We start from the raw sequence: 17,238 nt of genomic DNA, 5'->3' as shown, positions 1-17,238 counted from the left end.
ACCAGTGAGATACTATTGGTGCAAAGTAATGGAACGAACTTAAGTTCCGTTTGGACGTGTGTCATGTGGCCAGAGGGGCCCACATAGAACATTTGCGGATTGCGAAGTGAGTTCCTGGTTCTGTTAATGCATCAATGATACCTGTACATATAACTCTTTGAAAAATACAAAGCTCTGAAAACGAATGAATCATTCATAGTATCACAGTAGTTGGAAACTCTCTCAAATCCCAGGCGACACAGGCGTCTAATGAGACGTCACGTTCATCATGCATTGTTATGAAATGCAGAGAGAGACGAAGATGGCCAAAATTACGTGCAGCCTGCACATAAATAAACGGAATGTTAAGTGCAAAAATGGACAAGAAGATGTGATGGAGGTTCTTGGACAATACTGCTATTAAATCTAGCCATTGTGAAGGCAGATACAAGGCGTACACTTATCGGAAGGGTCTGTAGAAGTTGTACGTAAACTGAAGGTGGAGAGGCGAAGAAAGGAAAGGAATCACGGCTTTCAGCCGCATTGGAAAGAACAAAATCTTATACATTATGTGATTTCCACTTCATCCCGATAACATATGAGTGGAAATTTGTATTGGACCGGGATTCGAAGCCAGGATCTCCACCTTACTTGGAACTTGCTTTATTCACTGCGCCATCCGGGACACAGCATTATTAGAGCTGCGTGGACTATCTCAGCACGCCACAAACGTAATCCCATCGAGTGCCACCTATCCGAAGTCCCTGTCCATTTCCCCCATGCTCGGTACTCTGAGATTCTCATAGGAGGTCGGACGTATTTGTGCATTCGCTCTGAAGAAGGTGGATCTATTGCCCACTAGGCGAATCATATCAATGCGTGGTGTCTTTTCTTTCGACTATGTCCGAAAGAGGATACAGCACGCATTCTGACCTCATGCTGCTCCACATCGCATCCAATGACGTCACTGACAGAGGTTGACACGGCGGTCGGTCGGTCACTACGGTACGTCAAGGCCCATAACGCGGAATTATTACACAATTTGAACCTAGATATGGCATTCTGAGTTATATAAAAACAGGGTATTACGTTGCTCGGGCAGCACAAAGGACACATGCTGTCGCTTCCACGCAGAAAAATATGTTATCGGGATGAAGTGGAAATCACATAATGTATAAGATTTTGTTCTTTTCATATGGTAGTATAGAGAATGGTTTAACGAAAAAGATTCTAATACATGAGCTAAGTCAATTCCAATAGAATTTTACTGACCACGTCTTGAACTAAATAAAACTAGCTTGCTTTAATCTACTCTTATGAGGTTACCCTCTTCAGGGAGACTACTTTCGAGATTTCGCAAAAATTCTACTGCGATATACAAAACCGTACTTATGATGAGTCATGTTGGATCATCTCTGATTTAAGTGACCTATAGTTTTCCAGAATTACTACAAGCAAACGCTGTGATGGCTCCTTTATCACATTTTTACCCGCATTCATGCAGAATGGCTGTTTTTGAACGGAATAGCAATATAATGTGCGTGCGTGCGTACGCACATGCGCGATCATTTGTGTGTGTATGTGTGTGTGTGTGTGTGTGTGTGTGTGTGTATGTGTGTCTGAAAACAGTTTAAGTACTAATGCTCTATCCGTAAACCTCAAATACATTCCACAAATGGCTGTAACATTCATAAGACCCGTAAGAGAAGGTTTTCTGCATTTGATGGAATCTGGATTTTGCTACTGAATTACTTTTGTTCATGGTATTTACTTTCGCTTTTCTCCCCGTTCAACATTACCTACACAGCGCAGATACGTACAGCGGCGCACTTATCTCCCCCCTCCCCCAAAGAACGGGATGGGTGTTAACTCCTTGAAGATTCTGTGTTGCAGTGATACTGCATGTTTACCTCCATTTTAATGCGGTTCGTATCTTCACGTTTGAGGGAGTGCTGAAAAGTAACGCCTTCGAATGTGAAAACTCTTAAAGTTTTTTAAATAAAGCAAACGTTACTCACATTCCATATCTTTATTCTTCATGTCTACATATTTGCCGTCCTCTGGTTGGTTCAAATGGCTCTGAGCAATATGGGACTTGACATCTGAGGTCATCAGACGCCTAGAACTTAGAACTACTTGAACCTAACTAACCTAAGGACATCACACACATCCATGCCCGAGGCAAGATTCGAACCTGCGACCGTAACGGTCACGCGGTTCCAAACTGAAGCGCTTAGAACCGCACTGCCATACTGGCCGGCTGCCGTCCTCTGCCGCTAGACGCGGCTCCACATGGTAGATTATAAATCGAGGTGTGTGACGTAACTCGTCGTATGTCGTTGCGTGCGAAACACCTTGCTGTAATTCGAAAAGTTCTTCCACACGTAGACCAACATTTGGATTTGTACGATAGTACCGGACCTCACACGAGCGCTGCGACATTTGCAGCAAGCCGACGCCTTGAGTTCACTGCCATCGGTCATCCTCCATACAGTCCCGACTACGCCCTATCCGATTTTCATCCGATTCTACAACTTAAAGAACACTTTTGACGTCTTCAATTTCAAAGTCATCAAGCGGTGCAAGCAGAGATGAGGTTGTGGCTCCGTCAACAAACTCAAACAGTCTACAGCGACGGTATCAACAACTTTGTTTCTCTTTGGGAGAAATGTGTTCGTCGCCAGGGTGACTATGTTAAGAAATAAATATGTAGGCGTGGAGAATTAGGATGTAGAATGTTAATAACGTTTATGTTGTTTGGAAAGCTCTGAGTTTTCACAGAAAGAAATGGAAGCAATATTTTTCAGTGCATCCTCGTATAAGCGTTAAAAAGCGAATTACGCGGTATATTTGCAACAAACGAAGAGTACCTTCTTTGTAGATGCAGAGCTGGGTTTCTAGCGGCGTATGACGAAGCAAGCAAATGTACACATCTGATATGCTTGATATCTTCTAGGAAACGAAAGTAGTTATATTGCGAATGAGATATGTGAAGTGGAAGCCGTTTACAGTGCGCCCACATAGACTCTCCTGTGAACATCAATGAGATGTTTGGTTGCAGAGTTACATACTTTGTACCTTCATTTCACATATTTTTAACGACTGCCTTCTGAATGATATGGTGACAAGGATCTGCAGTTAGTGACAAGTTCTAGATCAGCATTTTGTTTACATTTTTTACTCTCAAGATAGCCTTAGTACCAATAGCTCCTAGTTGTCTTACGTTTAATGATTTTGATACATTCATCTGACATGTTGACGCTTAGCAATTCTGGGAAAGTTTTATTTGACTAATTTTTTAAATTTATTAAATTAATTAATTTTTTTCTTTTCGCAGTAAACTAATGTTTCTATCATGTTGCAGTTACCGCTATATACTCTGGGCGAACACCAGGATCTGCATTTACTAACAAACAACTGTCCTATTCCTAAGTGACTGTTAACTCGTCGTTGTTCACTGCTGAGGAAAACGCACATTTTCTCAAAATGGCGGGATGATGCCGCAGGTCATAATTTATACCATTTCTTGGCGTCACGACCAAAGTAATGTATTTTCTCACTTGGTCTGCTCACTATATCTGTATGTACATTCAGTACCGTCATGGTCCCTCTAGCGTGCCTGACAGCACTCATTTCAATAGAGTAATCGTGAGTAAATAGGGAAACTGCCAGAGTTGAGTGATTGCGGTCTCGGTATTCTGCAGAAAAAAAAGAAAGAAAGAAAGAAAGAAACGTGGTCCACTGTCGCAGTGTTTAAGACGTCGTTCGAAGCGATATCGTCGGAAATAAAGGTGTGTTGAATAAACCACCTGTGGCCCAGTCGAAGACATAGTCTCAGCATCCAAATGAAATTATGAAGCGGAACCAAGTCAAGGAGATTGGATCTTACCAAGAACCAATTTTCTAGCAGGAACTACCAGTTATGTATTATCCATTGCTGACTAGGTATGAAGGACGTTCAATAAATAATGCATCACATTTTTTTCTGAAAGGAAGTTGGTTTTATTGAGGATACCAATACATAACATTATTTCCCACTCTTTTAGCTATAGAACCCTATTTTCAAGGCCCTTTCCGTTCAATGCGATGGCCTTACCGGCAGGGACTGTACGCTCTCATGGCAGGACTCTACTGATTGGAGCCAACGTCTCGCTGCATCAATAACCTCCCCATCATCCACGTATTGCTTCCCGCGGAGTTCATCCTTCACTGAGCCAGACAGTGGAAGTCGGAAGATGCGGTAATCGGGTTGTAGGGTGGATGAGGAAGAACAGTCCAACAAAGTTTTGTGAGCTCCTCTCGAGTGCACAAACATGTGTTAGCCTTGCGTTGTCATGGAGAAGGAGAAGTCCGTTTGCATATTCTTGTGGTGATGGAGACACTGAAGTAGTTTCATTTCCCCGAGAGTGTGTGCGTCCGGGCGCCACGTGTGATATCAGATTGGTCTGCACGACCTTGTTGCGATGGTGACAGACGCCTCGCCCAACCACTCACCGTGCTTTTGTATGCTCCCAGGTCTCCATTCACATTCTGCAAGCGCCTACGACTACCTGAGATCCTCTAGTTTTCATCCCAAAGAAACCTAATTACAGCTCTCTCCTTGGCACACACTTCCGTTACAAACGCCGATTTGAAGGCTACATATAGCGCCGCCACCAATTGGAACTTCATGAAACTACAGGGGCTGAAGCAGGAATATTCCTCGATGTCCCACAAAGAATTCCGTATTTTTCAACCGAAACTGTCCGAGTAAAAAATTTGTTACATTGGTTACTGAACGCCCCTCGTATTCGAAGCTATGTGTAGCATGTAAAGGCACTTCATTCATTAAAATTATACTGAAATCCACTCTGATATCAGAATTGTTGTACTGATTTCGTTGGAAGTTGTAATTGGAGATATTGTGTTTTGTGAAATTCTAACTTTATAAAACAGGAAGAAGGTTTTATGCTGCTAAGACATACTACTAATGGACTCCTGCAGGCTCAAGCCAGAAACATCCTGTTGGCGCCCTTAATATGAGGGCGCAGATCACTTGCAGCGGCAGAGCGGAGTTGTTTTGACGCGGAGTTTTCCTCTGCCGTGACAAACAGGTGCCGTGGCGCGCCAATGCCAACGACGAGGGTGAGGAAACACGCACACACATTACGCCCGGCTGCCGCCGATCTGACCCTCCGGCGTCGCTTGCGAAATTAACGGAACGGAAAACTCATATCTTTCCCTCGCGAGTGGAAAATGAAACAGACAGAGGGGATAGGAAGAAGGCAAAAATGCGAAATAGCAGACGAGAAAATCCGTACTCCACAAACATTGAATAGAAGACCGTACTGTACACTTTTTTCAGCACAGGAAAGCCTTACTCTACAAGGCTATGATTTGTTTATGTGAAAACGCTTGAGGCTTTACGCAAATAAAACAAACGTTACTAACATTCTACATATTTATTCTAGGACTTCATGTTGTGGATTGGCAAGACAGCCAACCCACTATGAGAGGAAGCCGAAAGGCACGCGTTTTAACTCACGCAGGCTGGCGTGAGGTCTGGAACAGGTCAAGGAAATGAGACTAACAAAAAACGTACGTAGCTGCTGGAATACTTAACTTTAATCCGTAAATGGTGAACATCGCTCTTGACAGTACATGTTTTACAGCATCAATAGTAACTGGTAATGGCGCTTTGCTAGGTCGTAGCAAATGACGTAGCTGAAGTCTATGCTAACTATCGTCTCGGCAAATGAGAGCGTAATTTGTCAGTGAACCATCGCTAGCAAAGTCGGCTGTACAACTGGGGCGAGTGCTAGGAAGTCTCTCTAGACCCACCGTGTGGCGGCGCTCGGTCTGCAATCACTGATAGTGGCGACACGCGAGTCAGACGTATACTAACGGACCGCGGCCGATTTAAAGGCTACCACCTAGCAAGTGTGGTGTCTGGCGGTGACACCACATTTTATATATTTATTTCTCAACATAAGCATCCTGGTGATGATCACATTTTTCCCAACGAGCGACCAATTTGTCGATATCCTCACTGTAGAATGTTTGATGCACCGCTTCACTATCAAAGTGATCTCATCTAAGGAGTTCTATCGGACGATGTGAAGTCGGGACTGTATGGAGGATGACTGATGACAGTGAACCTAAGGCGTAGGGTTGCTGCGGAGGTCGGAGCTCTCGTGTACTGTCCGCCATTTTGCTGAAAGAGAGGGTGCTCCATGTGCGGGCGAATTCTTCTATTTGGTGCTTTCAGTTCAAAATGGTTCAAATGGCTCTGAGCACTATGGGACTTAACATCTGTGGTCATCAGTCCCCTAAAACTCAGAACTACTTAAACCTAACTAACCTAAGGACATCACACACATCCATGCCAGAGGCAGGATTCGAACCTGCGACCGTAGCGGTCGCGCGGTTCCGGACTGAGCGCCTAGAACCGCTAGACCACCGCGGCCGGCCGGTGCTTTCAGTTTTCTGAGAGATTACAGCACACTGTTTCTCACGCAACGACATTGTTATGTTGCCCACCGCTTTGTTACACGCTACAATTCGGATCCCTCTAGCGGCAGATGGTTGCAATTTGTGTCACCGAAGTTGGGAAAGTCGACCGATAAACATGCGATCTCGAGAATAGAATGAAAAATTCGGAGGCATTACTTTTCAGCAGGCCCTCTTACATTTAGAGGGTGCTTAAGGCAGGAATTCAAGACTATTTTTAGACATCTTCCACGGTTCTTTCATTCATTTAACGATTAGGCGTCTGCTTATTGTCATCTTTACAATCGATCTTGTGTGTCCATTGCATTGTCGTTATTTCGCACATGTCATCTACGTGGTTAAGCATTGAACCATTCAAGCAATGCTCTTGGTTCTAAGAACGGCATCTGTTGTTATCAACATGTACGCAATAACAACTTTCTAACAACAACAACAGCATCATTCGTGAACTTTGATAGTCTACAGCAGCAGTGAACATAATCTGTAACGCAATGCATCTCTCCGGTGTGCGTGAGAATGTTACCCATCCCATGAGCTCGGTGATGTACAAAGTGAGGCAAACGGGCATTACAAAAAGAACTTACTAATTACATTCAGTACGCCTACATTAAGAAAGGTGCATTTTAAAGTATTCGCCGTGTTCATGGAGGCCGACATTGGGAACCCCAACAGAATAAGCTGTCGTGACGCTATACTTCCTATGTCTATGTATCTTTTCTTCCAGACGCTCTCTTCTTCTGCTTCAGCCGCTCTCTCTGGTCTGAGGTAGTAAGTTCCGTCGGTATTTATTGGCTTTAAAACATTACAACAACCACAAACTGAACGTCACCGCAACTTTCTCGATAAATTATTGTTCACGTACGACCTCCTTTCCTACTCTTCGTTGACTGCCGGGTTTTACGCCTGTAGTTTTGCAGTTGTGTGTGTGTATGTGTGTCTGTGTGTATGTGGGTTTGTGTGGGTGAGTGGGTGGGTGTGCGCGTGTGTGTCTGTAGACAGAGAGACAGATGTGTGTGTATATATACACAGAGACAGAGAGAGAGAGGGGAGACAAAGAGAGAGAGAGAGAGAGAGAGAGAGAGAGAGAGAGAGAGAGAGAGACGGATAGACAGAGAGAACGTTAGTGCACAGAGAATGACATCCGAAGTATGTCTCGGACATCTAGAGCTATGCTCCCCAATGACGCTTGTTCTTACAGGTACTGTTTGCTTAGAAAAACAAGTAGAACTTAAGTGTTTTAGTACTATACAGGTTTCTTCTTACGTGTGGTATCCTAAAGCGAGTTGGGTGAATATTACAATGGAGATTTTGGAAACGGTACAATTGTTTGCAATCACTATCGTTGTTCTATTCGAACTTGTGCTCCGTTTGTGACGACCTCGTCGACATAGAATATTAAACCTTAATCTTCCTAGCTTCTTCTTATGTCAACTGATTTTATTTTTATGTTGGAGGAATGTTTCTTCCAAATGTTCCGCTACTGTAATCTTCTGTGTGACTGTTTGACACTTTCCACCATCTCTTGCATATGTTTTTAGTGCTGTATTTGTTACCTTGAAATTGCAGTGGTCGTAGAACTCTCGTTTGGAAAGAAATGAATTTATAATAGTAATGAATAACTGAAGGTCTGTCTCTTATTTTGATACTAACAATTTTGCCGTTTGAAATATATACGAAACTTCAAAGTCGATGCACGACGAACGGGCACCTCCACGGAATCTGTTGTAGAAGGATCATAGTCATCGCTCAAGCAATCTGTTAGATATACGAAGACGTAGATAGGGTTTAGAAGTTTGGGACAATTGTAAACGGACGGATTGCAACAGTGTCGATTTTAAATGTTATAAATTACTTATCTTCATCTTTTATCAGTATTGAATCATGAATAAAGAATGTTAGCTGCTTTAGCATTGTGACAGCTAGTGGAAAACTAGGAAGTAAACTGAAGACACTTAAGCGCACGAATGAGACTTTTCAGTTAAGTAATGCCAATCTAGTTATTGTGCTCTCCTCGACTTCTATTCTGACGTGAATTGGTAGTCTCAGAGTTGTTGTGTAAGTGTAAATTATGGACACCAAAGAAGTTACCTCTGCAAATAATGGAAGTGCTTAAACGTGGCATTTGAGGACACTTGCGAATGCATACCTTAGAGTGACAGGCATTATGTGGGGATAAAGGAAGTTTCCATATGAAATAAATGCCTGTTTATTCAGAAAGGTACATAACATAATTAATTAAAATCAGAAAAACAATAGTCTTCAATTGCTCGGATTGCTCAAAATACGAAATTCTGATGGATACAAAATAGAGGGAAATCAATGAGATTTTCGAGGGACAAGTTTTTACAGCCTGATTTATGAGGAAGAAAGCTGAGAACAAATTGCAGTAGAAAGAGAATTGAAAAAGAAGGAGAAAAAGAGATGGAAGAGGAGGAGGAGGATGTAGGTATTCCTCACAATTTTGTTAGATTCGTAGTACAAGAGTCATTTCGCGAAACGAAATATTTATAATTACGTGCTTGCATTCTCTGTAGTGCAGCAAATTTGTAGGCAGTAACTATTCCTTCCTGGAAGGTGCTGAGCAACAAACCGGTTTAAAGACTCGTAGCAATGAGAAGTATTTCTCTGGAAGGAGTGACGTCTTTAATATGGACATGCTCAGATACTTGGTTCAACCATATAGTTCGTACTTGGAGAGAAATCAGAGTTGCGTCACTTATCGCTTTGCGAAAAATGCTTGCGCCCGTCGACGTGCAACTTCAAACAAATGCTGTTAACAGTTTACGGAGGCGGTGTTCGTGAGATTGAAACAGGTCGCTGACAGGCATTCCCCGTTGCTGAGACAATCGCCAAGAGGGGTACACTATGTAGTATGAGGCGACGTCCGCAGTAGAGATGGCAGAAATATGCTGCCCACTAGGCAGCAAGTAAAGTGAACTGAGGAATATGCTACTCACTATGCTCACGTTCATTCATAAGTTATCTTGCAATTTTGACTTCTGTTCTTTGTTACGGAGCGAGGTACACCCACATTTGACTTCTTGTTTTTAGTCTATATCGTGCTTCTTACCAAAACGCTTTACCAACTTATAATTTGTCGTAGCCTATGATTTGTAAACGATGCTTCTTCCTTAAACAAAATTTTGCTCAGATGCGCTGCATCACTTTGTCCTTTTCGTAGATAACATTTGGAGAAATATAACCAATTTTAGAAGTCACTGCTATGAAGCTGTAGATACAGCGAAATGTGAATGGGATGAAATGCGATTGTCATACCAATTGCTCAAAATTTTGATCTCCAGCATTCCTAAATGCTATGAAGTTATACTGTAGAAACAATGCTACACGTTGGTTGATCCCTCTCATACTTCCTAGATGCCTGTTAGTGACATTTGCATTGTGTGTTACTGCTCCTATAATGTAAGTTTCATTTTATTTATCATTTGCTCTTGTTTTCTCTTGGAGTTTTTTATTCTCCATTTTTCAGTTCCTAGAACTGTTTTTCTTTTTTTACATTTGCAAGGACGGATCGGGAGTGGTCAGCGCAGTCGACACTCCTCAGCATACAACCACACCCCTGCTCTAATAATTTGCCAACATTCGCCGTGAACGATGTTCACTTTTTCGACTGTCGCATATGTTTTGAATTTCTCAACAGCTTTACAAGCAAGTTATCTGATTTGCAGAACAGAGCCTGGTGGGCTACAAGCGCACGGGTCAACACAAGAATAGCACCTGAGGTACGCGTTTGCTTGTACTTGGTATAAGAGATCAGACGTTTGTGGAATCTGTTCTCCTGACGGTGGGACAATGTTTGCGGTGCTGTTATGTCGACACTGTTTGATCAAGTCCCATACATGTCGTGTCGTTGAAATTCTCTAGAAGTTTATTTCAAACGTCTAAGAAAAAATTATGTGGTGCCATTTGAAAAAAAGCGGTGTCGTAATTCGACGACTATAAACTATAAAACATTGTCTGCGATAACTCGGTGAAAACAGCACCTCGATCTATTTAGTCATGCTAGGTATATCTCATATGGACTGTCTTAGCTGCCTCGCCCTGTATTTCAATGACACCACTGCAGCTGTATGTCCATAAAGAGGAGCATTTCATTTGAGTACGTGCATTATGTTATAATACACTGAAGCGCCAAAAAACTGGTATAGGGTTCAAATGGCTATAGGCTCTATGGGACTTAACATCTGAGGTGATCAGTCCCCTAGATCTACTTAGACCTAACTAACCTAAGGACATCACACACACCCATGCCCGAGGCAGGATTCGAACCTGCGACCGTAGCAGCAGCGCGGTTCCGGACTGAAGCGCCTAGTATAGGGATGCATATTCAAATACAGAGATGTTTAAAGAGGCAAAATACGGCGCTGAAGTCGGTAACGACTGTATAAGACAACAAGCGTCCGGCACAGTTGTTAGATAGGTTCCTGCTGCTACAATGGCATTATAGTTGGCTCACGAGCGATGGAACATAGAATATCCGAGGTAGCGATGAAGTGGGGATTTTCCCGAATGACCATTTCACGAGTTCATCGTGAACATAAGGAAAGCGGTAAAACATCAAGTCTCCGACATCGTTGCGGCCCGAATAAGATGCTGCAAGAAGGAGAACAACGACGACTGAAGGTAATCGTTCAACGTGATGGAAGTGCAGCCCTTCCGCAGATTTCTGCAGATTTCAATGTTGGGCCATCAACAAGTGTCAGCGTGCGAACCATTCAAGGAAACATCATCGATATGGGCTTTCGGAGTCGAAGGCCCACTCGTATACCCTTGATGACTGCACCACACAAAGCTTTACGCCTCGCCTGAGCCCGTCAAGACCGACATAAGATGACTGGAAACGTGTAGCCTGGTCGGACGAGTCACGTTTCAGATTGTATCAAGCGGATGCACGTGTAGGGGTACGGAGACAACCTCATGAATCCATCGACCCTGCATGTCAGCAGGGGACTGTTCAAGCTAGTGAAGGCTCTGTAATGGTGTGGGGCGTGTACAATTGGAGTGATATGCGACCCCTGATAGTCTAGATACGACTCTGACAGGTGGCACGTACGTAAGCATCCTGTATGATGACGTCCATTGTGCATTCCGACGGACTTGGGCAGTTAGCAGGACAATGCGATATGCGATACGCAACGCGTCCAGAATTGCTACAGAGTGGTTCCAGGAACACTCTTCCGAGTTTCGAAGACCTCAAGCTAGCTGCACGTCCATCAGAATATTCCACTACTGCTAACCCCTTTGGTACACGACAGACACCAAGAGAAGACAATACGTCTGGGAACACGGCTCGTTGGATGAACAGCTCGCGTCATTTCGAAGCTCCACCTTTATGTTTAAACCACTCGGTAAATACTCAACAAGGCATTGTACAGCGCATAGGTGATAACAATTAAAAATTACGCTTCTCTTCATCTCCATTCGCGATTGGATGGAGGGTAAGTTCATATTACCCCAAACGCATCCTAATATATCTCGTCTTCTCGTCGTGTTCAATATAAGTAATACGTTAGTGTTCATTACGTATTCGGTAACTTTTACCGTGAGAAACATAGTCGTACCGTCTTTTTGCCCTTTCCGTTAGTAAGTTTCCCGTGTGTCGCCGTATGCCAAAGAACTGAACGGTTGTAACGTAGTCATATCTATAGCAGCAGAACTCTGAACTCCTTCTACATCTTCCCAAAACCCCACAAGGTGATGATCATAGACACCAGGCCAGCTTAAAAAATAAACAATACATGCAGTCTCCTTTGCAGAAGTCGTACACTTTCGCAGTGACATCGCAGCGATTCATAATCTACCATTCACCCTCGTCAAAAGAGATGTTACATGTCCATATAACTTTTTGTTGCTTCGTTAATATTACATCCGGATACTCAAGCAAGGTGACTTTGCCACTCAAACCTACTACATATATACTGTGTCCCATGAGGAATGGTCAGTATATAGGGATACGACAGGAACCATCATTCAGAGGAAAGTAGTATACATGGGCTCTGAAACACTTACGTTCAATGAGCACCTCTTTATCTTCGATACTGTGAAACACGTCTCTTCTACTGCGAACTCTTGGGTTTCCCTATTTTGTGAGGAGGTAACATGGACAAAAACCAGGAAAAGTTATCGAGTAAACATTGACTCTGAAATGCATAACCTTAAGAGCTATGAACACTTGTTCAGTAGTACAGATATGTTTCACAGTAGGGAAGATTAGTAAGTGCTCATGGCTCTTAAGGTATGCGCTTTAGAGTCAGTGTTTACTGGAATTTTTTGGCTTGTTTTCGTTCATACTACGACGTCTCAAAAGGTGGGAGGCAAAGGGCTCTCAGTAGAAAATATTTGTTTCACATTATCGAACAAAGAGAAGAAGAAGTGTTAATAGGTCTTGACGTATGCATTTTACAGTCCTTGTTTACTGAACTTATTTTGCTTTGAATGATCGTTCCTATCAGATCCTTGCGTACTGATTATTCCTTCTTGGACAGTCTGCATCATACTGTTCATGATTACGTCTTTTAGGTTTCCACATTTATAGTAAACCATCATTCAGAAGGTGAAGTAGATATTCTGTCTAATTCTATATGCAATTGCCTGCTACAACTCAAAGATGTTACTATTCTGTAGAGAACAACGTAGTCATCAAGCAGTCTGACGCAGATCCTTACCGTCAGCATTAACAAATGTAACATATTGCCTATAAATATGAGGAAAGTATCGTTATTCTTTGATTACACACACTACAAACAATCGCGTTCACTAATTATTTGGACTATGTGTACGTAGCTAATTAAAATGGAACGACCACATAAAATTAATCGTCGAAAAAATTAGATACCAAACTGAGATTCATAGAAAGAAATACCAAACACATCGTCATCACTGAAAGACAACCCAGAAAGAGTAGAGCAACCACGAAGAAGGAAGCCAACAAAAACATTCGTTCGACGGATACTTACTGATCCTTATCCCTAGTCTGAGACCCATACCGGATGAAACTGATACAGGAAATGGAGAAGTACCAAAGAAGGACTCTGCGCTTTGTCACGGGTTTGTCTAATAAGCGCGAAATTTCTGAAATTGAGTGAGAGGCGTTACAAGACAGGAACTGCGCATAACGATGTGATTTCCTGTTAAAAATCTGAGCGTGTACTTTCCTTGAAGATTCAACTTAAATGTCACTTTCTCCCATATACATCTCGCAAAAACAACAGGAAGCGAAAAATCGAGATTCGAGCTTATACTGAGATTTGTCAACAGTCTACTCCACACCATTCGCTACTGCAACAGAAAGAAGGAAGTGGCGCGGGCACAGAAATAAACCTCCGTCAGGCACGTAAGGTAAGTTGAGGAGAATAGAGGATGGTCAGAAACAATGTGAAATGCTTGTAAGAATGTTGCAAGGTGGATGTGCAGAGTTTTAATAGTTAAGAAACAAATTCGATACGTTGCGGCGTTTTCGTGTTAATTAACATTGAAGTTAACCAATCAGGCGACACAGAAATTGGACATGGGGCGGCAGTAAGAATCGAACCTGAGCCAAGGTTTGAGCGGACTCGTTATGTAGCGTCTACGTTAAGAGAACAACTGACACTAATTGTATTTGGAGGAGCGCTTCCGTTTGCTCGCGCAACGGCCTGATTAACTTACTTCAATGCTGATTAACTCGGAAGGTATAGAATTTTTTTTCTTAACAGTTCCCTCTCAGCACAATATACCTTGCAACACCCTTACAAGGGTCGGCTGCTGTGGCCGAGCGGTTCTAGGTGCTTCATCCGGCACTGCGCTGCTGCTATGGTCGCAGGTTCGAATCCTGTCTCGGGCATGAGTGTGTGTGATGTCCTTAGGTTAGCTAGGTTTAGGTAGTTCTAAGTCTAGGGGAATGATGACCACAGATGTTAAGTCCCAAAGTACTTAGAGCCATTTGAACCACTTGAACCCTTACAAGGTTTTCAGACTGTTTTCGAGCAGCCAGTAGATGTAGGAGCACACACTGTTTAATCGTTTATGTGTGGTTAGCACACTGGACTCGCATTCGGGAGGACGACGGTTCAATCCCGTCTCCAGCCATCCTGATTTAGGTTTTCCGTGATTTCCCTAAATCGTTTCAGGCAAATGCCGGGATGGTTCCTCTGAAAGGGCACGGCCGATTTCCTTCCCCATCCTTCACTAACCCGAGCTTGCGCTCCGTCTCTAATGACCTCGTTGTCGACAGGACGTTAAACAACACTATCCTAAAACCTAATCGTTTATGTAGAGTACATCGAGAAGATGAGTGCAGTTTTGACCTTTGTTTCTCATGCATTCATTTAAGTACTATGACGTATAAAAATACTTCAAAACACTCACGTATATGATTTTGAATTTCATATGATCACGACGGTGAAGTGCGGTTCATAGTAAATGACGGTAACTCATCTAGTGAAACCGAAGTTATATCTGGGGTTCGCCAAATTATTTTATAGGGCCTTTGGTACTCTCAATGTATATAAAAGATTTAGGATACAGTCTTAGTAGATCTCTTATATTGTTTGCAGATGATGCTCTCGTTCGTTGTCTAGTAAAATCATCAGATCAAAAGAACTAGAAAATTATTGGGACGAGATGTCTACATGATGCGAAAAGTGACATTTGGCACTGAACGATAAAAAGTGTGAGGTTCTCAACACGAGTACTAAAAATACGTTGTTAAATTTCGACTATATATATATATATATATATATATATATATATATATATATATATATATCATACAAATTCAAAAATTTTTGATGTAATTGGGGAACACAACACTCCAAAGACGCAAAAATCTACTGCTTCCAGTATGCTTGTCCGACCTCTTTTGGAATATTGCTCCACTGTATGAGACCCTTGCGAGATAGGTTTGGCGCAAGACATCAAACAAATTCAAATAAGGGTAGCTCGTTTTGTAATATCACGAAATACGTGAGAGAGTGCCGCGGCTATGGTAATGAGATGTTCTCATGAAATTTTCTCACAAGAATGCCGAAATATTTTTTTGATTCTCACTTACAGTCTGTTAAATAAAAGCGTGGTCGGCATTACTCGCAGATGTAAAATATGTCGCCTTAGTACCTTTACAGCCCAATAGAGGGAACCTTCGTCGTTCATGCAGTGTCTTCAAAGCATTTCTTGACTACGATGCACAAGGAGAGACATGCGTGCAGCTTACGCGTCGGCTTTTGAGGGTGTTTTTCTCCTTAGCCATTCCAAAGGTCCGAAAATGAGTCATACCTCGGCGTCTAAATATATGGGGAAATCAAAGCCATTGTACAAAAGTGCATAATAGGTTATAAAATGGTTAAAAAGGAGGATGACATTGAAGAAAGTGGCTCAATCCGTAAAGTGACTTCAAAAGTGGAAAAAAATATTATTAACCGTTTTTCAAGAAACCCATTTTTAACACTGCGTCAAGAGCAAGCAAAATTCGCTTTGAATTCGCAAATTAGACACATTAGGTCTTCTTCACGCGAATACCCGGAAAACTTCGATTCGAGTATGCTTCGGGGATGCCAAGTAATTATCGACGCTGCAAGTGACTGGGGGTATTATTAATTGCAACTGCATTTTTCTTTTTTTCAGTTTGATTCATCTATAGGTTAAAATTAAAAGGAAAGTCAGCGTTGGCCGTAATATTGATGTTTTATTGATGGCAGAATCGATTTTCGATCACATAGTGATCATCTTCAGTGCTGATATGTACAAATTAAACCTAGACACTCGTATCAAGTTATCAATAACCAAAGCTGAGAAGCGATCGCTTCTCAGTTTTGATACCAGTGTCTGGGTTTAATTTGTACACATCAGCTCTGAAGATTATCACTATGTGATCGAAGATAGATTCTGCCATCAATAAAACATCAATATTACTGCCAACGCTGACTTTCCTTTTAATTGAACATATATGGTCGTTGTGCACACAGCATTCCATGGAGTCGCCAGTCATCTATAAGTTCTTGTTTGTTGTGAAATACGTTTTTCTACTGATTAATCTGAGCGTGATCTTACTTAACAGACTGTACATAGGGAGAAATGACCACAGTGACGGAGGAAGAGCAATGAGATGTCGCACGGAGAAGTTTAGGTGTTCATTTCCCGGTGTGCTGCTCGAGAACAGAACGGTAGAGAAATAATCTGAAAATGCTTCTGTTTGTACTCCGAGAAACAAGTTGGTGTGTGTCGTAGAGTAATCGTGTAATCACTTAGACGTATACCTAAGGAACGTACACAATGCACAACACACCACAAACGGTAATGCCTCTGAGCTGGTGAGGCCGCAGAGGCTGGAGTACTCACGGAGGGGCTGCCTCTGCGCGCCGGCGAACGCGACGACTCCGAGCGCCACAGCGGCTGCCACAGCGGCAGCGAACGCCGACCCACGACCCGCCATCTCCGCCACCTGCCAGCGACACGCGCGCCCGCCGCCCCGCGCAGCCTCTAAACACTGCCCGCGTGACGTCACCCAAGGCCGCTCCCCCTCCCTCCTTGCGGCTCCGGGGGAAGGAGGCGGCGCCGCTTCCTCCCTCGCGCGTTCCTCCGTTGCTCCCCTCGGCTTAAGATTTTGATATACGTCAGTGCTCCTCTTGCGTCAAATGGGATACAGCAGAGCCGTAATTTCCTTGTTCTGTGTCAATCTCGTGGCGTGATTTGTGGCCATATAAATCCTCTAGTAGCTCACTGTTTGCTTCCTCAAGTACGTTCGAAGCGCACAGCACGTTTCATATCATTAACCAA

At 42.9% G+C, this 17,238-nt stretch overlaps 1 protein-coding gene across 1 annotated transcript in view; it reads right to left on the bottom strand.

Moving 5' to 3' along the window:
* Positions 1–16,926, bottom strand: part of LOC126457270 (protein takeout) — a 71,060-nt gene extending 54,134 nt beyond the window's left edge. Inside the window, exon 1 of the mRNA XM_050093434.1 lies at positions 16,801–16,926. Coding sequence (XP_049949391.1) covers positions 16,801–16,894 — 94 coding nt within the window. The 5' untranslated portion in view covers positions 16,895–16,926. The remainder of the gene's footprint in view (positions 1–16,800) is intronic.
* Positions 16,927–17,238: the final 312 nt, after the last annotated feature.

Source organism: Schistocerca serialis, chromosome 2 (genome assembly GCF_023864345.2).
Source record: "Schistocerca serialis cubense isolate TAMUIC-IGC-003099 chromosome 2, iqSchSeri2.2, whole genome shotgun sequence".
NCBI classification, from domain to species: domain Eukaryota; kingdom Metazoa; phylum Arthropoda; class Insecta; order Orthoptera; family Acrididae; genus Schistocerca; species Schistocerca serialis.
This window is presented reverse-complemented; position numbering and strand designations above follow the sequence as displayed.